Source organism: Schistosoma mansoni, chromosome 1 (genome assembly GCF_000237925.1).
Source record: "Schistosoma mansoni strain Puerto Rico chromosome 1, complete genome".
NCBI classification, from domain to species: Eukaryota; Metazoa; Platyhelminthes; class Trematoda; order Strigeidida; family Schistosomatidae; genus Schistosoma; species Schistosoma mansoni.
In genome coordinates, this window is record NC_031495.1 from 43,265,987 (window position 1) to 43,292,308 (window position 26,322).

The 26,322-nt window shown below is 37.3% G+C and overlaps 1 protein-coding gene across 1 annotated transcript; it reads right to left on the reverse strand.

Moving 5' to 3' along the window:
* Positions 1-7,743: 7,743 nt before the first annotated feature.
* Positions 7,744-10,914, reverse strand: Smp_178960 (hypothetical protein; the record flags this gene model as incomplete). The annotated part of the gene is made up of 4 exons (XM_018794514.1): positions 7,744-7,854; positions 8,819-8,857; positions 9,822-9,860; positions 10,825-10,914. 4 exons carry the CDS (start codon positions 10,912-10,914, stop codon positions 7,744-7,746), a joined length of 279 nt encoding a protein of 92 aa, XP_018648919.1.
* Positions 10,915-26,322: the final 15,408 nt, after the last annotated feature.

The following is a 26,322-nucleotide window of genomic DNA, read 5'->3' on the forward strand; positions in this document are numbered from 1 at the left end:
AGCATGCAAATGTCAGAGCGATATCAAAGTTAATATGTGTGCATCTAATATTCAATCAATTCTGTCAACAACGTTCACATTTACATATACACTTTATTCAAATTGTCATCGTACACGATTCGTTACTTTGCACATTTACCATTTAGCAGTCTCCTAAATATGGTCGTTGTCTAGTGATGAATTCTAAACACAACTTAAAGCCGATCAGTTGTTCCACGTAAAAATGATTGGGTGATATTTTTCCACCCGTGACCACTTTTTACTGAATCTCACTGAACAAACGTGTACGTGATTCCTTGTAAATTGTCGGCAGTCAAATCGGTACTTGTGAACCACCTTGTGAAATTGCATATTTTAGAATCCTGTGCAGACAGTGCTTCATCTCAAGTTGCATAAATAAGATTTTGTATGATAACAAGGCTGTGCAGGAGTACATGACTGTCAATCTAAATTAAAGCATTGACAATAGTATTAGAATTTACACGAGATTTTCAAACCAGACGGACACTGCTAATTTCAAATGTGTGATCAGTATCAGTCGACGAATGCAAGTTATGTGGATTGACACCATAATTTTAAGTACACGTAACTGTAGAGTAGCTGAAGTCCAGCTGAAGTGCTACCTCAATTTTTCCGCACATCGTTCCAAACTTGTGGACTGAGAGCAGATAGGATTTTCGGCTTTTTCCTAGATCATTTGACATACACTTGACTTTATAATACCGGTTTCTCTTGTTAGTGCGGAGAGTTGCCTGGTGTTGCCTACAGTCGCTGCCTTTTCCATTTCTTTTGTTTCGTTGCACACAACCGCTCAGGGTTGTTCAGTAGACTTTTCGTCAAACTAGATCTGATTCAATTTCGCTTTACAGGGTGCACTGAGCCTGAGTGAATTACTTACTAGCTCATGATCTGTAGAATAGGCTGAGGACAAAAGTAAATGTTACACTTTTACAAGATTTGAATTAAATGAATTAACGTCCCCAAAAATAGCTTGAATCGTGTAAACGGGATAAGGTCATTTGAATTGCCAGTAGTGCATCTACTTGACCAGACAGATCAACTGTTGTTTCCTACTAATATTTCAATAATTCTTCACTGGCTATTGTTTGTCCTGTGACTAATTCCCATAACTTGTTCCTCAGATACAAATTCTTAGGCTGAATTCTGCTTTGAGTGTCGACTCACTACAAAGTTTATTTCGCATGATTTTCAGGGTATCCGACAACTCGTAAGCCTAGACCAACTAGAAGATGTGAGTTCAATTTATTGCTTCTAATTGTCATTCATTGTTAATTTATGCACAAACCGACATCATAATAGCACCTCTCTTGATTCAGTACTGTCAAATTGTGAGTTGTGTCAAGGAATACACTTTCGTCCTTTAGAAACAACATATCGTCTCGATACCAACCATTTTCCCTAATCATATTTGGATATTTTGATCAAGTTTATCACGATTACTGCCATCATATGCTGTGCATCGAGTTTCTCCAATTATTTGACTGGTGTTTTCCACCATCGAATTTCTGTGTTTAAGTTTGCACTAAATTTTGGTTGTATTTTGAGGTAAGTAATTTGTCGCAGTGTTCCACACGATATTCTCGTGTATCTCAATACACGAACACACCACAGTTGACTTGGTCAGCCAACTCAAGTGTTTGAAATCACTTGTGTGTAATCCATGAAAGCCAGTGACGAGAACCAGAGTGAAAAACATGTGTCTAAACAAGTACACAAATCACATGTTGATTAGCATCACATTACTCCACACAAAACAAGTTGGTTGGTGTCATTCGCACTAATTTGAGATGTCATTTCGTTAATGATTCAAGCTGAAAAACACTCTTGACTAGGAAGTACTCTAAATGAATCTGTGAGATCTCGTCATTCAACAATTACATTTCCCCCACTGTCAATATCTTAACTAGCTGCATTTTACTCCACTCCACTTACAGCTTCTCCCACCACCCGTGGAGACAGACCAGAAAGAAGACGTGAGTAGATTTTTTAAACCAGTTATTCATATCGCTCATCAGTTCATGCGAATTCCTGTCATTCAATTGTTTCACAAATGAACAGAACTTTCATCACATGATCGCCTGATTTGCAATTGATGTACATTCCGTTTCAGCCGAACATTGACTGGTTCGATACAGACAAAGTTTTCTTTTCCTTTGTGATGCGAAATTTTACACAAACCAACACCTTCTTATCATGGTCAGCATGTTCGTTGTTCACGTTGTACGTTGTCGTACTTGCGATGTACATGCACCAACCAGATGTTGAGGCACCTATATACAATTCGATTCATTACAGTTCTTTCTTGTTCTGAGATCACTCGACTCTCAAATATCGCTCAATCAATTTTGTGCGAGCGACGATCGGGTATGAAATCAAAAGCCTGAATAATTCGAAACTCCCAACACCTACTAAACTATCGTTATTGTGTGGCATAACTGTGTTTCACAGTCACTTTTGTCAGATTTTCACTGACTTTACAGAGTGGATCACCACTGGAACCTATATCACAGCATACTGTCCTAGGATGACGGATGCTATTGTGAATCATGCAGCCTCTATGTTTGCATCACACTTGACGACTTCACAAAGTGATGAGTTCTTCGTCGAACCAATATGTTTAATTCTGTGTATTATTGTTTGACTCGTGTGAACGGGATAAGGTCATTTGAATTGCCAGCAGTGCATCTACTTGACCAGACAGATCAACTGTTGTTTCCTACTAATATTTCAATAATTCTTCACTGGCTATTGTTTGTCCTGTGACTAATTCCCATAACTTGTTCCTCAGATACAAATTCTTAGGCTGAATTCTGCTTTGAGTGTCGACTCACTACAAAGTTTATTTCGCATGATTTTCAGGGTATCCGACAACTCGTAAGCCTAGACCAACTAGAAGATGTGAGTTCAATTTATTGCTTCTAATTGTCATTCATTGTTAATTTATGCACAAACCGACATCATAATAGCACCTCTCTTGATTCAGTACTGTCAAATTGTGAGTTGTGTCAAGGAATACACTTTCGTCCTTTAGAAACAACATATCGTCTCGATACCAACCATTTTCCCTAATCATATTTGGATATTTTGATCAAGTTTATCACGATTACTGCCATCATATGCTGTGCATCGAGTTTCTCCAATTATTTGACTGGTGTTTTCCACCATCGAATTTCTGTGTTTAAGTTTGCACTAAATTTTGGTTGTATTTTGAGGTAAGTAATTTGTCGCAGTGTTCCACACGATATTCTTGTGTATCTCAATACACGAACACACCACAGTTGACTTGGTCAGCCAACTCAAGTGTTTGAAATCACTTGTGTGTAATCCATGAAAGCCAGTGACGAGAACCAGAGTGAAAAACATGTGTCTAAACAAGTACACAAATCACATGTTGATTAGCATCACATTACTCCACACAAAACAAGTTGGTTGGTGTCATTCGCACTAATTTGAGATGTCATTTCGTTAATGATTCAAGCTGAAAAACACTCCTGACTAGGAAGTACTCTAAATGAATCTGTGAGATCTCGTCATTCAACAATTACATTTCCCCCACTGTCAATATCTTAACTAGCTGCATTTTACTCCACTCCACTTACAGCTTCTCCCACCACCCGTGGAGACAGACCAGAAAGAAGACGTGAGTAGATTTTTTAAACCAGTTATTCATATCGCTCATCAGTTCATGCGAATTCCTGTCATTCAATTGTTTCACAAATGAACAGAACTTTCATCACATGATCGCCTGATTTGCAATTGATGTACATTCCGTTTCAGCCGAACATTGACTGGTTCGATACAGACAAAGTTTTCTTTTCCTTTGTGATGCGAAATTTTACACAAACCAACACCTTCTTATCATGGTCAGCATGTTCGTTGTTCACGTTGTACGTTGTCGTACTTGCGATGTACATGCACCAACCAGATGTTGAGGCACCTATATACAATTCGATTCATTACAGTTCTTTCTTGTTCTGAGATCACTCGACTCTCAAATATCGCTCAATCAATTTTGTGCGAGCGACGATCGGGTATGAAATCAAAAGCCTGAATAATTCGAAACTCCCAACACCTACTAAACTATCGTTATTGTGTGGCATAACTGTGTTTCACAGTCACTTTTGTCAGATTTTCACTGACTTTACAGAGTGGATCACCACTGGAACCTACATCACAGCATACTGTCCTAGGATGACGGATGCTATTGTGAATCATGCAGCCTCCATGTTTGCATCACACTTGACGACTTCACAAAGTGATGAGTTCTTCGTCGAACCAATATGTTTAATTCTGTGTATTATTGTTTGACTCATGTGAACGGGATAAGGTCATTTGAATTGCCAGTAGTGCATCTACTTGACCAGACAGATCAACTGTTGTTTCCTACTAATATTTCAATAATTCTTCACTGGCTATTGTTTGTCCTGTGACTAATTCCCATAACTTGTTCCTCAGATACAAATTCTTAGGCTGAATTCTGCTTTGAGTGTCGACTCACTACAAAGTTTATTTCGCATGATTTTCAGGGTATCCGACAACTCGTAAGCCTAGACCAACTAGAAGATGTGAGTTCAATTTATTGCTTCTAATTGTCATTCATTGTTAATTTATGCACAAACCGACATCATAATAGCACCTCTCTTGATTCAGTACTGTCAAATTGTGAGTTGTGTCAAGGAATACACTTTCGTCCTTTAGAAACAACATATCGTCTCGATACCAACCATTTTCCCTAATCATATTTGGATATTTTGATCAAGTTTATCACGATTACTGCCATCATATGCTGTGCATCGAGTTTCTCCAATTATTTGACTGGTGTTTTCCACCATCGAATTTCTGTGTTTAAGTTTGCACTAAATTTTGGTTGTATTTTGAGGTAAGTAATTTGTCGCAGTGTTCCACACGATATTCTTGTGTATCTCAATACACGAACACACCACAGTTGACTTGGTCAGCCAACTCAAGTGTTTGAAATCACTTGTGTGTAATCCATGAAAGCCAGTGACGAGAACCAGAGTGAAAAACATGTGTCTAAACAAGTACACAAATCACATGTTGATTAGCATCACATTACTCCACACAAAACAAGTTGGTTGGTGTCATTCGCACTAATTTGAGATGTCATTTCGTTAATGATTCAAGCTGAAAAACACTCCTGACTAGGAAGTACTCTAAATGAATCTGTGAGATCTCGTCATTCAACAATTACATTTCCCCCACTGTCAATATCTTAACTAGCTGCATTTTACTCCACTCCACTTACAGCTTCTCCCACCACCCGTGGAGACAGACCAGAAAGAAGACGTGAGTAGATTTTTTAAACCAGTTATTCATATCGCTCATCAGTTCATGCGAATTCCTGTCATTCAATTGTTTCACAAATGAACAGAACTTTCATCACATGATCGCCTGATTTGCAATTGATGTACATTCCGTTTCAGCCGAACATTGACTGGTTCGATACAGACAAAGTTTTCTTTTCCTTTGTGATGCGAAATTGTACACAAACCAACACCTTCTTATCATGGTCAGCATGTTCGTTGTTCACGTTGTACGTTGTCGTACTTGCGATGTACATGCACCAACCAGATGTTGAGGCACCTATATACAATTCGATTCATTACAGTTCTTTCTTGTTCTGAGATCACTCGACTCTCAAATATCGCTCAATCAATTTTGTGCGAGCGACGATCGGGTATGAAATCAAAAGCCTGAATAATTCGAAACTCCCAACACCTACTAAACTATCGTTATTGTGTGGCATAACTGTGTTTCACAGTCACTTTTGTCAGATTTTCACTGACTTTACAGAGTGGATCACCACTGGAACCTATATCACAGCATACTGTCCTAGGATGACGGATGCTATTGTGAATCATGCAGCCTCTATGTTTGCATCACACTTGACGACTTCACAAAGTGATGAGTTCTTCGTCGAACCAATATGTTTAATTCTGTGTATTATTGTTTGACTCGTGTGAACGGGATAAGGTCATTTGAATTGCCAGCAGTGCATCTACTTGACCAGACAGATCAACTGTTGTTTCCTACTAATATTTCAATAATTCTTCACTGGCTATTGTTTGTCCTGTGACTAATTCCCATAACTTGTTCCTCAGATACAAATTCTTAGGCTGAATTCTGCTTTGAGTGTCGACTCACTACAAAGTTTATTTCGCATGATTTTCAGGGTATCCGACAACTCGTAAGCCTAGACCAACTAGAAGATGTGAGTTCAATTTATTGCTTCTAATTGTCATTCATTGTTAATTTATGCACAAACCGACATCATAATAGCACCTCTCTTGATTCAGTACTGTCAAATTGTGAGTTGTGTCAAGGAATACACTTTCGTCCTTTAGAAACAACATATCGTCTCGATACCAACCATTTTCCCTAATCATATTTGGATATTTTGATCAAGTTTATCACGATTACTGCCATCATATGCTGTGCATCGAGTTTCTCCAATTATTTGACTGGTGTTTTCCACCATCGAATTTCTGTGTTTAAGTTTGCACTAAATTTTGGTTGTATTTTGAGGTAAGTAATTTGTCGCAGTGTTCCACACGATATTCTTGTGTATCTCAATACACGAACACACCACAGTTGACTTGGTCAGCCAACTCAAGTGTTTGAAATCACTTGTGTGTAATCCATGAAAGCCAGTGACGAGAACCAGAGTGAAAAACATGTGTCTAAACAAGTACACAAATCACATGTTGTTTAGCGTCACATCAGTCACATTTGTCACCATAGGATATTGTTTTTTCTCTTACTTTACAATTATTTTGCTTTGCGTGTCTTTTCACAGAATATTTTGTTTTTATTATTTATAGTTTTTCTGTTATTTCTTATTGCTTAATGCTCTCTATTTCTTAAGTGTTTTCCGCTATCAATTTTCTTCCTCTTGCTTATGCTTTTTTTTTCTAAGTATTGCTTTCTCTTTTTTATGTTTTCTTTACATTTGTTTGCTTCTTTGTCCTCTAACCTTCACGGTTTTGATTATTTTTCGCAGTCTTTTTCAAGTATTTTCTCAATCTCGTTTTGTAGTTTACTATCCGTCAATCTTGCCGTTCGGTATGTTGTTGTTTTCATTTCGAATAACTCTTTTGGTTTGTGGTTTTTACATTTTTTCTTGTTTAGTTGATTAAGCTCTTTTTCAGTTTGTGCCAAGTCCGTTATTATTCTGCATAACTATTATAATTTGGGGCTTTTTGGATGTATTACTCCATTCAAGTCTCATTTATTGCCAGGTTGATATTTGCTGGTTGGTATTAATGAACACTTTTTTGTGGATTGAGTATTATTCTGAAAACTTTGTTTCATGCTTTTGCGTATAGATTATTAGGCAAATATTTGATTGACAATAATTCGAGCATTAATGTGTCCCACGTCCATAGAGCAAATAACATCGTTAAGTCGTTTTGCGTTGTATATGGCATATATAATTTCTGATGATGTCGTTATGCATAACTCTCATTAAATAATTTTCTCATTTTGAATTTCAGAACCGTTTGATTTCATTCCATATCCAGGTGATTGTTCAATTTTATTTCCACTTTTTATCACACATATTCATTTGACGAATGCTATCACAACTGTGGTGATTATCGTAACACTACTGTGTTTGTGAAAATCGCCTCCACTCACTTGATCATGACATCTGTTAATAGATCGAATGAAGTCTCATTGTACACTCGAACAATTCAGCAAACTCTAAGTGAATGAAGTGTTTGTTTTAGTGGTCTTGAGATTGACTCGTTGTATTCTACTCCACTCCACTTTCAGATTACCCGAGAAGACGTCAATATAGACCAGAAGGAAGACGTGAGTAGATTTCATTAGACAATTATTCATGTCACTCGATAATCCATACATACACTGATCATTCACCTGCTTCACAATCAGTCGTCAGCATTCATCGAACACCTACTGACATTCACTCTCTCTTACACTGTATTTCAAAGAGATACCAACCTGTTCGTTACGTAAGAATGTTTTTGATTTTCTCTATCAACTGATTCCTGTTTACTTTATTGTGGTGAACTCGATAATGTGGATGGATGACTTTGTGGTGTTCCGCAGTTATTGTCGATCAAATTGTATTTCCCACAACATGCGTCAGTCAATCAAGTTGTGGGTGTTGGATGACTCGATCGCACCACTTGGATAATGTGGATTTCTTGCTGAATGTGTGGGTACACGTTTGGACTAATGAACGGCACTCATGAGATTCCAGTGGAATCTGACTAATTATGAAGTGGTCATATATAAATGATCAGTGGAATGGAGGAACTCCTCTATTCCGAACATTTAAATGGCTCGATTTCACATGCGAACTCACATGGTCAATAGGTTCAATGTAGTTTCCGGTAAACACAATTTCTTACGATCGCCTCATCAAATCACTCCTGATGTCGCTCACATTTACTCGTTCTCATCTCTCTCCCTCTCTCTCTCTCCGTCCGTCCGTCTGTCTGTCTGTCTGTCTGTTTGTCTTTCAGGATCGCACGTTTACAGCCCAAATTCAGGTGATTGTTCAATTTTATTTCCACTTTTTATCACACATATTCATTTGACGAATGCTATCACAACTGTGGTGATTATCGTAACACTACTGTGTTTGTGAAAATCGCCTCCACTCACTTGATCATGACATCAGTGGCGACAATAAGAATGATGACATAATCGGTATGGTTGAGAGAGATCGGATGCAATCGACAGTGAATGAAGTGTTTGTTTTAGTGGTCTTGAGATTGACTCGTTGTATTCTACTCCACTCCACTTTCAGATTACCCGAGAAGACGTCAATATAGACCAGAAGGAAGACGTGAGTAGATTTCATTAGACAATTGTTCATGTCACTCGATAATCCATACATACACTGATCATTCACCTGCTTCACAATCAGTCGTCAGCATTCATCGAACACCTACTGACATTCACTCTCTCTTACACTGTATTTCAAAGAGATACCAACCTGTTCGTTACGTAAGAATGTTTTTGATTTTCTCTATCAACTGATTCCTGTTTACTTTATTGTGGTGAACTCGATAATGTGGATGGATGACTTTGTGGTGTTCCGCAGTTATTGTCGATCAAATTGTATTTCCCACAACATGCGTCAGTCAATCAAGTTGTGGGTGTTGGATGACTCGATCGCACCACTTGGATAATGTGGATTTCTTGCTGAATGTGTGGGTACACGTTTGGACTAATGAACGGCACTCATGAGATTCCAGTGGAATCTGACTAATTATGAAGTGGTCATATATAAATGATCAGTGGAATGGAGGAACTCCTCTATTCCGAACATTTAAATGGCTCGATTTCACATGCGAACTCACATGGTCAATAGGTTCAATGTAGTTTCCGGTAAACACAATTTCTTACGATCGCCTCATCAAATCACTCCTGATGTCGCTCACATTTACTCGTTCTCATCTCTCTCTCTCTCCGTCCGTCCGTCCGTCTGTCTGTCTGTCTGTCTGTCTGTTTGTCTTTCAGGATCGCACGTTTACAGCCCAAATTCAGGTGATTGTTCAATTTTATTTCCACTTTTTATCACACATATTCATTTGACGAATGCTATCACAACTGTGGTGATTATCGTAACACTACTGTGTTTGTGAAAATCGCCTCCACTCACTTGATCATGACATCAGTGGCGACAATAAGAATGATGACATAATCGGTATGGTTGAGAGAGATCGGATGCAATCGACAGTGAATGAAGTGTTTGTTTTGGTGGTCTTGAGATTGACTCGTTGTATTCTACTCCACTCCACTTTCAGATTACCCGAGAAGACGTCAATATAGGCCAGAAGGAAGACGTGAGTAGATTTCATTAGACAATTGTTCATGTCACTCGATAATCCATACATACACTGATCATTCACCTGCTTCACAATCAGTCGTCAGCATTCATCGAACACCTACTGACATTCACTCTCTCTTACACTGTATTTCAAAGAGATACCAACCTGTTCGTTACGTAAGAATGTTTTTGATTTTCTCTATCAACTGATTCCTGTTTACTTTATTGTGGTGAACTCGATAATGTGGATGGATGACTTTGTGGTGTTCCGCAGTTATTGTCGATCAAATTGTATTTCCCACAACATGCGTCAGTCAATCAAGTTGTGGGTGTTGGATGACTCGATCGCACCACTTGGATAATGTGGATTTCTTGCTGAATGTGTGGGTACACGTTTGGACTAATGAACGGCACTCATGAGATTCCAGTGGAATCTGACTAATTATGAAGTGGTCATATATAAATGATCAGTGGAATGGAGGAACTCCTCTATTCCGAACATTTAAATGGCTCGATTTCACATGCGAACTCACATGGTCAATAGGTTCAATGTAGTTTCCGGTAAACACAATTTCTTACGATCGCCTCATCAAATCACTCCTGATGTCGCTCACATTTACTCGTTCTCATCTCTCTCCCTCTCTCTCTCTCCGTCCGTCCGTCTGTCTGTCTGTCTGTCTGTTTGTCTTTCAGGATCGCACGTTTACAGCCCAAATTCAGGTGATTGTTCAATTTTATTTCCACTTTTTATCACACATATTCATTTGACGAATGCTATCACAACTGTGGTGATTATCGTAACACTACTGTGTTTGTGAAAATCGCCTCCACTCACTTGATCATGACATCAGTGGCGACAATAAGAATGATGACATAATCGGTATGGTTGAGAGAGATCGGATGCAATCGACAGTGAATGAAGTGTTTGTTTTAGTGGTCTTGAGATTGACTCGTTGTATTCTACTCCACTCCACTTTCAGATTACCCGAGAAGACGTCAATATAGACCAGAAGGAAGACGTGAGTAGATTTCATTAGACAATTGTTCATGTCACTCGATAATCCATACATACACTGATCATTCACCTGCTTCACAATCAGTCGTCAGCATTCATCGAACACCTACTGACATTCACTCTCTCTTACACTGTATTTCAAAGAGATACCAACCTGTTCGTTACGTAAGAATGTTTTTGATTTTCTCTATCAACTGATTCCTGTTTACTTTATTGTGGTGAACTCGATAATGTGGATGGATGACTTTGTGGTGTTCCGCAGTTATTGTCGATCAAATTGTATTTCCCACAACATGCGTCAGTCAATCAAGTTGTGGGTGTTGGATGACTCGATCGCACCACTTGGATAATGTGGATTTCTTGCTGAATGTGTGGGTACACGTTTGGACTAATGAACGGCACTCATGAGATTCCAGTGGAATCTGACTAATTATGAAGTGGTCATATATAAATGATCAGTGGAATGGAGGAACTCCTCTATTCCGAACATTTAAATGGCTCGATTTCACATGCGAACTCACATGGTCAATAGGTTCAATGTAGTTTCCGGTAAACACAATTTCTTACGATCGCCTCATCAAATCACTCCTGATGTCGCTCACATTTACTCGTTCTCATCTCTCTCCCTCTCTCTCTCTCCGTCCGTCCGTCTGTCTGTCTGTCTGTCTGTTTGTCTTTCAGGATCGCACGTTTACAGCCCAAATTCAGGTGATTGTTCAATTTTATTTCCACTTTTTATCACACATATTCATTTGACGAATGCTATCACAACTGTGGTGATTATCGTAACACTACTGTGTTTGTGAAAATCGCCTCCACTCACTTGATCATGACATCAGTGGCGACAATAAGAATGATGACATAATCGGTATGGTTGAGAGAGATCGGATGCAGTCGACAGTGTTTATATTGATATTGTGTCCAGTTTCTTCTCTGTTGGTGGTCGTTTGTTATATTTTAATCTTCTTTCAACTTTTGATATTCCTCCTAGACCATTCGACACAATCCGTTCTCGTGTATGATCCATTTCTTGCTTCTTCATCGTGTACTTTCACTTGCACGTTACGTTTTCTTTGCTGTTGTTATGCTCTACTTGCATGCCAATCATTCGTATATGTTTTTTTTTGGCATATTCTCATATGATAAATCAGTCTGTACTCTTATTTGTTTCTGTTTCAGCCGGTACCTCCTTGAAATATCTGTCCCGTTTTCTAAAAATCGCTACATCTTTTGTCCAAATTTCTTTATATATGAAGTTCAGTTTGCCCAATTTAAGCCTTTTTCTTACTGATATTCTACATACGCGTTTGTGGCTCCTTATGAAGCGCAACGGTTGACAGTGTTATTGACTAAGATAATCAAGCAATTCACAATGTTTAAGTTTACTTTCACAGGTCATGTATTAATATACTGTTTTTATGTCTCAAATATAACCTGTGAACCAGTATCATCAGTTTTATGGAACATTGAGTGTATTTCACCGTTTTGAAAACTACTATCATAATGATAGTGCGAAATATCGGCTCCAGCTCCGGTAAACACTTCCGCTCAGTTGAAGATCATGACAGTTCTTCTTGCTTTATTGTAAACTATGTATTGCTTTGCTAACCATTCAATAAAAGGTATTTATTCAGATAGTTTTTAACTTATTTTAGATCTGGTGAGTTCTTCACTTTTTAGTATGTCTATTTTACGCCTTTTTTTCACCTCCAGGCACATCTGCAGTCTTCTGAACATGGTGTATATATGTTTATTATTATGCACAATACCGCTTATGACATATCACTTAAAGTTCTTTCACTATATCTTATTTGTGTTCGATATTTTACGTCTGATTTTCGTATTGATTTCTTACACACCATAAAAAACACAGTCTAACATAGACCGAAGAGCCACAGAGAACAGGGAAGCACCGAACAATTGTGTCATTCACGCTTTACATTTGTCACCACTGTTTCTGAAAACAATGTTCATTATTCTTTCACAGTCGACCAATTTTGCAATAAAGTAGAGATTTTGTTTACAACAATGATCTTTAAATCAACTCACTCTCACTCTCTTACAGGTTAATACAAAAGGAGCACATCCACCGATACATCAAACACTGAACAAGGTTAGTTATGCCGAAACACGACTAGTTTATTTGATTTAGTATATATGATGAATAGTTTGCAAGCATTGTAACCATCGTTTGTGTCTGTTGATGAACGAAAACAGGATAATTAAGATCAACATCTGCTGCTTGAATTGTTTGTTATGGGTTTGCCATTAAATTTTGATAAACGAGTGGGATTCAAACTCCTCAGGATAGATATGGATAATATAAATGTTCTCAACCCTAACAATTGCATAATCGAATGATTCCACAATGCTTAAAAGCGACACATCAGCAATAGTCAGCCTAATCTTTTGCGCAAAGAACTATAAATATCTAATTTATGCACTATTATTTTCATACGAGTCCGCTACCAACAATGTTCAGTCTGGTTAGGCTTGATATCATCGAAAACAATTCTCCACTGTAAACTCGGTATGAACATTCATTGTTTTGTCATCCATGATTCGAGCTGTGCGAATCGCAAAATACCTGTTACTTGACCGCCACACAACCATACAAACATCATACGTTCTTGCATTGTCGTGAAGTGTGCTTGTAACGCTATAGCCACCTGTTTTTATGTGTTCCCCAAAGTGACAGTCCGACTAAAGTTCACTCATAAATTTATTGCTTTTCGGAATACCATTAACACTGTTTACATTTACAATCTGTATAATATTGAAATAAATCACCAAATTTTATGAAATTATTCGAGCCGTGAATGCTTGTAAGTTTTGTACTTATTTTTAATAAGACTACTCGAAATACTGATGCAACAAAAATTATATTATATCATCGACTTCTAGATATACCTTCAAATATTCCCTTATGAAAAAGCCTATGAGAAACGAAAAATGGTAAGCATTTTATAAGGTGTTTATTCCACAATCTGGTCGATTGTTAATAGTTTTAAGTAATGTGCTGATGTACCTCTATCAACAACCAGTGGGATTGCAAATTAGTCAAAACTGTTTAAGAGCATTTTAGTTACTAACCAAAATCTTATATCGAATTTTCAGTCGCGTTATTCAGCTCCAGATATACCAGGGATCCACAACACAATGCATATTACAACTGATGATAACTTTTAGAAACAAACCAATTAGATTCATTATTGTGTGAGACTTTTTATTTCTCAGTGGGTGACAAACAGAACATGAATGCTTTCACTGACCTTTTGCTGTTTAATGTTATTAGCATTATCAAAGCAAATTGAGTAACTTGGTCAATCAACTGTATTTGTAGCAAGCCCATTCAACTGCTGTATTTTTTTTTGTGTGCTCTCTGTAATCCTAACATTTAACCCACTGTAAATTTATGTGTGAGTCTGATTGAGCGCATGTCTGCACATCAATCTTCAATCTGTTCTCTCGTTGGTTGTGAACAAAGACAATCAATAATTTATCCACAACCATTAACACTCATAAATATATATGGATTTTTAACACTCACACACACACACACTCACTTGCTTTCCCTGTGTGCTTGCTATCTGTACGCTTGCGGATTTTACCGAGCTTCAACAATAAACTATCTCTATAACTGGTGTTTAGGCTTTTGAATAATCTCGAGTAAACCCGTAATTCTACTAGGAGATTTAGCCTGCAGTAAATATTCAGTTAGCGGGATATTATTTATTTATTGGAGTCAGATATAGAGGAATTAATCATCTACATATTCTGTTTTCCGCTCATTGGAAAATATAAGTTTTGTGCAATAATGAACATCATTCATAAGTGTCTAAATTTCCCATTTCACCAAATCTTAACTTCCTTTGAACACCTATTATACAAATCGGATGTCAGTTTATCAAAGCTAGTGTAGTGTTTCTCTCATCTCGCAATTGTCAGAAACCGTTTTTTGTCTAAAAACATGAAACCTTTCTAGAAGCAAGGTCTCTAATATCTTTCCTTATATTATTCATACAAAATACACCATCGTGAATATCTGTCTTACATTTGCTAGATAATTAATATTTAAGCCTGTTCCACGTACTGAATGAAAAGCTTATCTGTCTATAGAATATTTTGTATAAAGTGGCTATAATATTTTGCGAAATGTTGACTATTTAAACATTTATAAGCAATTCATAAACTAGATTATTAGAACTACAAATCTCACCTATTGATTTAGATCACTATAGGCCAAAGCTGATGAGAAATTATTAAAGACAATGGTCTTCTTCCATAAACCTTTGATCTAATAATAGCCGACGTATCGTCATATTGATTTTCAGTATTCCAATGGTGGTAAATTGCAGACTGTCAAAAGAATGAATTTCTATTGACAGAAGTCTTTGTTCATTTTCTTAATTAATACCTACGTTCAACGAGGCATTTTGAATGAGGGGTCTTCTCTAAAATCATTAAATATGCAATGAACAGCTGGAGGAGTTTAGAATTCAGTTAAATCCCAGACTGACATCATTGGAAACCGACATAAACTGGCCAGCTGTTTCGTTCTAGTTTTATACGCCTGGTAGATAATACTCACGACACAAACCACAATTGAATCCAGTGGTGGGAATCATTAGAATAGAAGCGGTCACAAAAATTTTCAATGTGTTGATTTTCTGAAAATCCATGGTATGTATTGCAGGAAAGATGTGAATAGTCTGAATTGGGGTTGTTTATTTTTCATAGACTTCACGCAAACATCAAAATATTTCAGCGTGGTAAACGTCACTCAGTAACATGTTCAGCGGCTATGCGCACATAAATTAAATGTACTCACTTTTAACTCGTTGTTTTGGTAACTTTACATCTTACTTAAAGGCATGTCCTCCAAGAGAAAATGTAATAAAACTCGTTGGTTTTAATCCAGTAAGTTTTTTCATCATATTTTTCGTTTTAATTAATGCAATCAGCATCTATGTTTCCGTCCTACTTTGTTTGCACGATAAAGTCCTACAATGTCTCAGAGTCATTGGAAGCTTGGTATTTGAAACATAACAGTTGATTTAATAATCCACTGACAATCCTTATTGGCATCTGTTGAATAGCAAAGTAAGGCGTAGAATAAATTGAGTTTTCTTATTCTTGATACTTACTTCAGTGGAGACGCAAAAATAATTGTGACTTTCTAATAAGTAGAGGGTGTATTTTTAATCACATTATTTTTTACTTTCATTTACAATTTCGAACGCGTTTGTGAACTGTGTATTTTTGTTCGAGTTTCTACATTGTTTTTTCTTTTACTTTTAGTACGAATAATATCAAGAAGATAACTTAATTCCACAATGTGAAGAGATCAATTACATCTTAAAATTACACTTGTTGCGACGTCAACTGAAGCAATATCTACTTCATAAACTTTCGCACAAATAAATAACTATTGCCTCAAAAATGTGTTATATCACTTCCAAATACACGTAACTGAAACCAGATGATTAGTTGCCCTCAATCAGGCCACGTTTATGTAGGAAACTCTAAGAACAAACAGAAACGAAAACGTAAAATGTTTTTAGTGTGATGAAAACTAGACTTGTCACACTAGGAAACCAGAGTTTAAAGACGTTTATCTCATAAGAAACACTCAGATTACACAAGCGTGTTCGGAACTACTTTCGGTCACTTTTATATGTTGGATGCGCATGCAGTTTGTTAACAAAAACCTTTAAAAGCAAACGCTTGCTTCTAAGTGGGCAAAATGTTAGCTGTGGGACCCGTCAATTAGACCGAACAATGTTATCGACGGGTTCACCATCTTAGAGGCCCTATATCTGACTCCAGTTGGATCAATCCTTCTTGTTATTGAAGTATGCATATAGCAAACTATCGACCCAATCCGCGTCAGTGAATAACATAATTAAATGAGTTAAGTACGAGAGTGGATTTTTCAATGTGTATATTTTGTACACTCGTTGATTTCAACAGTTAATCAGAAGAATGAAGCGAAGAGAAGAGAGCGAGGCGAAATGACGTGCAGTGGAGATGGCGTGTGAGCCAATTCCAATTAATCGAGCAGTAATCAATACTTATAGTCATACAAAAATAAGCTCCAGACATGTGATGAATAGAATAAAACGTGTGCACACACATACACTCATATAAAAACAGTCAAGGTTGGCAGGTGAATAATTACCAAAGTCCAAACTTGACTCAAGAAGAATGGATAAATTGGCTTGCTCGGAAGCCAAGATAAGTTATCTGGGCTCAACATAGTAACCGACACTAGGAAGCCGCTTCCCCAGAGTAAATAAATAACCGAATAAAATTGATGCAAGTTTAAATAATACAAAGGAAACAATGTAGATTATTTACTCTGAAGAAATGGTTTACATTAGGTCACAAAACATCAGAAATACAACTTTTCTACTCGTTGAGAACCAACAAAAGTATACATTTATTATTAGCTCTCTGCCCAATGCTCAATTTATTGGAAAAAACCCGGCTTCATTAGAAATTTATTCCGTTTGAATGTCTATCACGAAACTACTAGAACATGGTCACTCAACTGATGCTCATTAGCACGAAAGTGAAAATCAGATTAGAAGATTTTAGTAAAGAATAAACATTAGGCGGACCAAATTAAAAGCACGAAGTAAAAACGACCAAGTAAAGCTCGATACCTGAATGAAATGTGTGAAATTTTCTCGACAAATCTGTGAGCAAGCGAACCATAAAAATTGTTGATTTGAATAAAGCAAGAACAATCAATGTAGCGGAATAACATGAATTAGTTTTATTTATCAGTTTTAAACGAGTTGCCTACAATCTTAAAATTATATTATTGGCCTTTCAAAACCGATGTCCATACCTTAGTTAGACTTTCATTAAAAATCGGAAAGTAGATTTTAACGTTTTGATCGAAATATTTGACTATAAATGAGTGCTAATCGATAAAACTACAGGGGTTGAATTTAAGATACACTCGTTAAGAGTACAAATATTCTCATGATCAACCAGCACAGGCCTGAATCCATCCCACTGAATAAAAATGAAGAAATGTATATGTATATATAACTCTGCCTTTATCCCCGCTGAAGGCTACTGCTAGTCCCAAGCCTGGATAAAGAATGAGGGTTGGGTATGGGGTAAACGACCCCATCCCGTACAAAACCAACTCGCTAAAAAAATGCTAACCAGGAAAATTATTCGAACCATTTAAACTCTGCCCTGAGAGTAATAGGGTCTTCATTTAGGAACATTTTGACGCCTCGTGGTGAAAGCCCGGTGCCTTCGGGTGTCGTGAGGCCCAATCCTGCCTTCAAAGAACTGGTCATAGACGGCACTATATTCCCACACAAAAGCATTCGCAAAACCCCATGGACTTCAACGGATCATATTACACAGGACCAAATTGACCACATCTACATCGTCAAAAAGTTCAGGTGGACGATGGAGGATGTGAGAATCAGGGGAGGAGTTGATATAGCATCAGATCACCACTTGATGGTCGCCAAGATGAAACTAAAACTTAAGAAGCACTGAACAACTGGGCGGACGTCACAAAAGTTTAATACGGCTTTTCCTTAGGATACTGACAAACTCAACATATTCAGGGTAGACCTCAGCAACAGGTTCCTGTCCTTTCATGATCTACTTAATGGAGAGAGAAGTACTATTGAGATCAACTGGAAAGGGATAAAATGGACAATCACTTCAACATGTCATGAGGTTATGGGCCACAAAAAGCACCATCTCATAGAATGGATTACTGTTGGTATACTAGATAAGATTGGAGAAAGGAGGAACAAGAAGGCAGCAATCAATACCAGCCGAACAATAGCCGAGGAAGACAAGGCACAAGCAGACGACACGGAAGAAAACAGGCAAGTGAGGAGGAGCATCAGAGCTGACGAACGCAATGATGGAGGAAAAGGCTGGAAGAGAAAGAAACATAAGACGGCGGCATGATACAGCAGAGAAACTCGCTGGAAATTGCCGTAAACCAGAACGACCATTGGAAAGCGAGGAAGATAGAGTAGTAACCATCATTGAGGAACAACGAAGCAGGTGGGTAGAACGCTTCAAAGAACTCTTGAATCGACAAGCTCCACTGAACCAATACAACAGTTCAGAGATAACTCCTCACTGTTCAACATACATTATCGATGTTCGAAACTCACCATGAACGAAGACGCCGACTTTTTGACGCATGTGGGTACTGTCAACTGTGAATGCGAACGCTTTCGGTTGAAGTCGCTAACTGAAAATCAGTTCAAAGCACTCATCCTCATCTTCAGTCTCCAATCGCAAAAGTTCAGTGACATTAGAACATAGTTGCTCATTCGATTGGATCAAGACCCGAGACTGACTCTTAGTGATATTGCAAACGAATACCAACGTCTAATTAATCTACAGCGCGACACTACGATGTTTCAGCGTGATACTTCCGATCGCGCTGAAGTTCATGTAGTCCAACAACCACCCAACTCGGGTAAATCCGGTCCAGCTATATCTGGTCCATGTCACTCAAACTCAGTCTAACAGTCGAAGACGAATCCTCCTGCTCCATGCTGGCACTGTGGTGCATGGCATAATGTTCGAAGCTGTCCGTATGAACAACATCATTACAGAAAGTGTAAGACTGTGGGCCGCAAAGATGGATTTGTCTCAAAAGCCAAATCGCTCCAGAAGTACCAGGAAGCCTGTTTCTAGATACTGCACAAATTCATTGAGTCTACTAGCAACCTGTCACAGATAAATCCCAGGTAACAGGAAATTTGTTACCCTCAATAATAATGGGCATCCTATTAGACTGCGAATCAACACTGCATCAGACGTAACGATTCTCTAGCAAAAATCTTGGATCAGAAGAGGGAAATCACGTACAATGTCAACAACACAAGAACTTTGTACTAAATGCGGTAATTACATATGTTTGTTGGGACAAATAGACTGTAAGGTGTCTTTTCGCGATCCGACGTTCACCAAGGTATGTCGCATAACACCGGGTGGTCTTAATTTATTTGATTTAGAATTGTTTGACCAGCTTCATTTAGCTGACATTCCGATAAGAACCGTATGCTATTTAGTAAAACCAACTCATGAACCTGAAGCATATTCGAATAAACTAATGACATAGTTTTCAACCATTTTTCAGGCGGTTTAAGGTCGGTGCTCTGCTATGAAAGCAACACTTCGGTTGAAACCTGGAGCTATCCTGTTTTCTGCCCAAAGAGGCCAGTGTCATATGCTGCATTATCAAAAGTTGACGAAGAACTTAATCGCCCTCAACGACAAGAAGTTATTACACCTATTTCATATTCCATTTGGGCAGTACCAATTGTTGTTATCAAGAAGGGTAATGGCCCAACCCGAATATGCGCAGACTTTGTCACAGATCTTGACGCAGCTCTAGAAGCGCATCACTACTCACTGCCAGTCCCTGCAGATTTGTTCACGATGATGAATGTTGGAAAATGTTTTGCAAAACTGGATCTTGATGATGCCTATTTACAAGTAGAAGTGACTGAAGAATCGAGAGAGCTACTTAAAATCAACACTAATCGTGGCTTGTGTCAGTATAGTCGCCTACCGTTTAGAGTGGCTACTGCAGCATCTATTTTCTGGTACCGAATGGATACTTAAGGTACTTTACAGTTTGGGTTACGATTACATGATATATTTAATAAAGTGTCTTTATATCGTTGAATCCTAGTTTATGACTCAATAACAACATTGAAATTAACCCTCCAAGTAAAATGGGTCGACTGACAAAAAAACGAGCCCGGGAAAGCCCTAATTCTTTAGATAATACCAATTCTGTTATTATCTATAGCCCATGATCTGCAATTTCTTTTGAATCAGATAATGTTGGGAGTGAACGTATACCACACCTGCTACTGAATGACTCAGTCTTTGGTTTAGTAATAAGTTCTACCTCGAAATCTAAAAGTATCGACAATATAAAGAGTGAATTAGACACTATGTATAAGCAATTAAGCGATATGCGTTTTAAAGTGGAGTCACTTGCGGGCTCTTTATTAAAGCATGAAGATCTTAAGCAAGAACTAAAGACACTGTCACTCCTTGAACTGCTATTGTCAAAGGATGTAGTTCCTGCGGTTTTTGAAGACAGGATCAAAGTAGAATCTGTTATCCATTTTATCACACGTGAGATAACTAGACAAGTAATCTCTCGAAATAACGTGATTATCTATAACATACCTGACAAAGTTGCCAATAAATCTGTAAGGAATTCGATATTAAAAGCAGCAAGCCTCAAAGAGAGTCCATGTCCATGCATTCGACCTAATAAAAAGCACCAGAAATACTCGTGCTCTATCATATTTAGATTCGATTCCCATTTATTAGCTTAACAGTTGAAAGAATCCAGCCCCCTAAACTGCACGCTTAGGAAGTTTAGAAACGCTTGTATAGTCTCAGATAAAACCACCAAACAAAGATTTACGCAAAAGCGTACCTTAAACGAAAAAACATTGTTGAGATCACAATAAAACCTCATCGCCTCAGCAGCTGAACCCACTGGTGTAGCTTGTCGAGACCTTGATCCGACTCCGATGACGTCGTACCAATGATTTTTGTCAAATTATGCATCCTGACTATCTTCGTATGTAATAAACGACTTAATCTGCGTTGATGAACAACGGAATTAAATAAGTCAAATACGAGAATGGATTTAGAATATATATATTTTGTTTATTAATTGATCTGGAGAGGAAATCAGAGGGATGAAGCAAATAGGAGCGCGGGAAGCAGAAATGACACACATCGGAGATGGCGGGTAAGCCAACACATTTTAATCAAGAGTTTATCAATATTTAAAGTCAGATAAAAATAAGTTGATGATGAATAGGATATACAGAAAATAGTCAGGCCTAACAAGTGAATAATTAACAAGGTGAAAATGTCACTCATGATGGGTAGGTGAGTTGGCTTGTCATGAAGCTATAATGTGGTAAATGGGTTCAACATATCAATCGACACAACAAGATAACCTAACTCATGTTTGCCAATACACCGATTTACCAATGAAGAGTGCTGGTCTGCCTCTCATGCATGTGGTGAACGCAGATAACCAATGAATATCTAATGGAGACACTTATCCCATATTTTCCAGTGCAACATTTGAAGCCAATAACCGAACACCTAGTTCTAATGCGAAGGCTTTTAAAAACATTGTTAAAATTTAAAAGTTTATACCAGGTAAGCAGAAAGTATATACAAAACCTTCTGGCTTTATACAAAAATACCCTGAATTTGTTGAGTTTGTCAGTATCCTAAGGAAAAGCCGTATTAAACTTTTGTGACGTCCGCCCAGTTGTTCAGTGCTTCTTAAGTTTTAGTTTCATCTTGGCGACCATCAAGTGGTGATCTGATGCTATATCAACTCCTCCCCTGATTCTCACATCCTCCATCGTCCACCTGAACTTTTTGACGATGTAGATGTGGTCAATTTGGTCCTGTGTAATATGATCCGTTGAAGTCCATGGGGTTTTGCGAATGCTTTTGTGTGGGAATATAGTGCCGTCTATGACCAGTTCTTTGAAGGCAGGATTGGGCCTCACGACACCCGAAGGCACCGGGCTTTCACCACGAGGCGTCAAAATGTTCCTAAATGAAGACCCTATTACTCTCAGGGCAGAGTTTAAATGGTTCGAATAATTTTCCTGGTTAGCATTTTTTTAGCGAGTTGGTTTTGTACGGGATGGGGTCGTTTACCCCATACCCAACCCTCATTCTTTATCCAGGCTTGGGACTAGCAGTAGCCCTCAGCGGGGATAAAGGCAGAGTTATATATACATATAACATTCTTCATTTTTATTTCAGTGGAATGGATTCAGGCCTGTGCTGGTTGATCATGAGAAATATTTGTACTCTTAACGAGTGTATCTTAAATTCAACCCCTGTAGTTTTATCGATTAGCACTCATTTATAGTCAAATATTTCGATCAAAACGTTAAAATCTACTTTCCGATTTTTAATGAAAGTCTAACTAAGGTATGGACATCGGTTTTTGAAGGCCAATAATATAATTTTAAGATTGTAGGCAACTCGTTTAAAACTGATAAATAAAACTAATTCATGTTATTCCGCTACATTGATTGTTCTTGCTTTATTCAAATCAACAATTTTTATGGTTCGCTTGCTCACAGATTTGTCGAGAAAATTTCACACATTTCATTCAGGTATCGAGCTTTACTTGGTCGTTTTTACTTCGTGCTTTTAATTTGGTCCGCCTAATGTTTATTCTTTACTAAAATCTTCTAATCTGATTTTCACTTTCGTGCTAATGAGCATCAGTTGAGTGACCATGTTCTAGTAGTTTCGTGATAGACATTCAAACGGAATAAATTTCTAATGAAGCCGGGTTTTTTCCAATAAATTGAGCATTGGGCAGAGAGCTAATAATAAATGTATACTTTTGTTGGTTCTCAACGAGTAGAAAAGTTGTATTTCTGATGTTTTGTGACCTAATGTAAACCATTTCTTCAGAGTAAATAATCTACATTGTTTCCTTTGTATTATTTAAACTTGCATCAATTTTATTCGGTTATTTATTTACTCTGGGGAAGCGGCTTCCTAGTGTCGGTTACTATGTTGAGCCCAGATAACTTATCTTGGCTTCCGAGCAAGCCAATTTATCCATTCTTCTTGAGTCAAGTTTGGACTTTGGTAATTATTCACCTGCCAACCTTGACTGTTTTTATATGAGTGTATGTGTGTGCACACGTTTTATTCTATTCATCACATGTCTGGAGCTTATTTTTGTATGACTATAAGTATTGATTACTGCTCGATTAATTGGAATTGGCTCACACGCCATCTCCACTGCACGTCATTTCGCCTCGCTCTCTTCTCTTCGCTTCATTCTTCTGATTAACTGTTGAAATCAACGAGTGTACAAAATATACACATTGAAAAATCCACTCTCGTACTTAACTCATTTAATTATGTTATTCACTGACGCGGATTGGGTCGATAGTTTGCTATATGCATACTTCAATAACAAGAAGGATTGATCCAACTGGAGTCAGATATAGGGCCTCTAAGATGGTGAACCCGTCGATAACATTGTTCGGTCTAATTGACGGGTCCCACAGCTAACATTTTGCCCACTTAGAAGCAAGCGTTTGCTTTTAAAGGTTTTTGTTAACAAACTGCATGCGCATCCAACATATAAAAGTGACCGAAAGTAGTTCCGAACACGCTTGTGTAATCTGAGTGTTTCTTATGAGATAAACGTCTTTAAACTCTGGTTTCCTAGTGTGACAAGTCTAGTTTTCATCACACTAAAAACATTTTACGTTTTCGTTTCTGTTTGTTCTTAGAGTTTCCTACATAAACGTGGCCTGATTGAGGGCAACTAATCATCTGGTTTCAGTTACGTGTATTTGGAAGTGATATAACACATTTTTGAGGCAATAGTTATTTATTTGTGCGAAAGTTTATGAAGTAGATATTGCTTCAGTTGACGTCGCAACAAGTGTAATTTTAAGATGTAATTGATCTCTTCACATTGTGGAATTAAGTTATCTTCTTGATATTATTCGTACTAAAAGTAAAAGAAAAAACAATGTAGAAACTCGAACAAAAATACACAGTTCACAAACGCGTTCGAAATTGTAAATGAAAGTAAAAAATAATGTGATTAAAAATACACCCTCTACTTATTAGAAAGTCACAATTATTTTTGCGTCTCCACTGAAGTAAGTATCAAGAATAAGAAAACTCAATTTATTCTACGCCTTACTTTGCTATTCAACAGATGCCAATAAGGATTGTCAGTGGATTATTAAATCAACTGTTATGTTTCAAATACCAAGCTTCCAATGACTCTGAGACATTGTAGGACTTTATCGTGCAAACAAAGTAGGACGGAAACATAGATGCTGATTGCATTAATTAAAACGAAAAATATGATGAAAAAACTTACTGGATTAAAACCAACGAGTTTTATTACATTTTCTCTTGGAGGACATGCCTTTAAGTAAGATGTAAAGTTACCAAAACAACGAGTTAAAAGTGAGTACATTTAATTTATGTGCGCATAGCCGCTGAACATGTTACTGAGTGACGTTTACCACGCTGAAATATTTTGATGTTTGCGTGAAGTCTATGAAAAATAAACAACCCCAATTCAGACTATTCACATCTTTCCTGCAATACATACCATGGATTTTCAGAAAATCAACACATTGAAAATTTTTGTGACCGCTTCTATTCTAATGATTCCCACCACTGGATTCAATTGTGGTTTGTGTCGTGAGTATTATCTACCAGGCGTATAAAACTAGAACGAAACAGCTGGCCAGTTTATGTCGGTTTCCAATGATGTCAGTCTGGGATTTAACTGAATTCTAAACTCCTCCAGCTGTTCATTGCATATTTAATGATTTTAGAGAAGACCCCTCATTCAAAATGCCTCGTTGAACGTAGGTATTAATTAAGAAAATGAACAAAGACTTCTGTCAATAGAAATTCATTCTTTTGACAGTCTGCAATTTACCACCATTGGAATACTGAAAATCAATATGACGATACGTCGGCTATTATTAGATCAAAGGTTTATGGAAGAAGACCATTGTCTTTAATAATTTCTCATCAGCTTTGGCCTATAGTGATCTAAATCAATAGGTGAGATTTGTAGTTCTAATAATCTAGTTTATGAATTGCTTATAAATGTTTAAATAGTCAACATTTCGCAAAATATTATAGCCACTTTATACAAAATATTCTATAGACAGATAAGCTTTTCATTCAGTACGTGGAACAGGCTTAAATATTAATTATCTAGCAAATGTAAGACAGATATTCACGATGGTGTATTTTGTATGAATAATATAAGGAAAGATATTAGAGACCTTGCTTCTAGAAAGGTTTCATGTTTTTAGACAAAAAACGGTTTCTGACAATTGCGAGATGAGAGAAACACTACACTAGCTTTGATAAACTGACATCCGATTTGTATAATAGGTGTTCAAAGGAAGTTAAGATTTGGTGAAATGGGAAATTTAGACACTTATGAATGATGTTCATTATTGCACAAAACTTATATTTTCCACAAAGCGAGAGTTTTCCGAACGCATCTCTGAACATTATCCCATATGGTTTTTGAAAAGTGAATGTTAATTAATTAAAAGTTCAATACTAGAACATATGGTGAAGATTGATCACATTACATTATATCTTACAACCTGTTCGTTGCATATTATATATTTGCTATGTCAGGATAAATACTATTCTAATTGGACCTTCTGAATGGTCTTACCTAAAGTTATGATTTCTATTTTTGTCGTATATTTATTAAATACTTGAACTATGATATTCTTGTAGTTTCCTACTTGAAAACGTTTTTTTTGATACAGAAATTATTGTTACGTATTTCCTAATTTAATATTTATTTATTACGGACCTATCATTTCGTTCTCTTCCGCTTATGGGACAATTATACCCA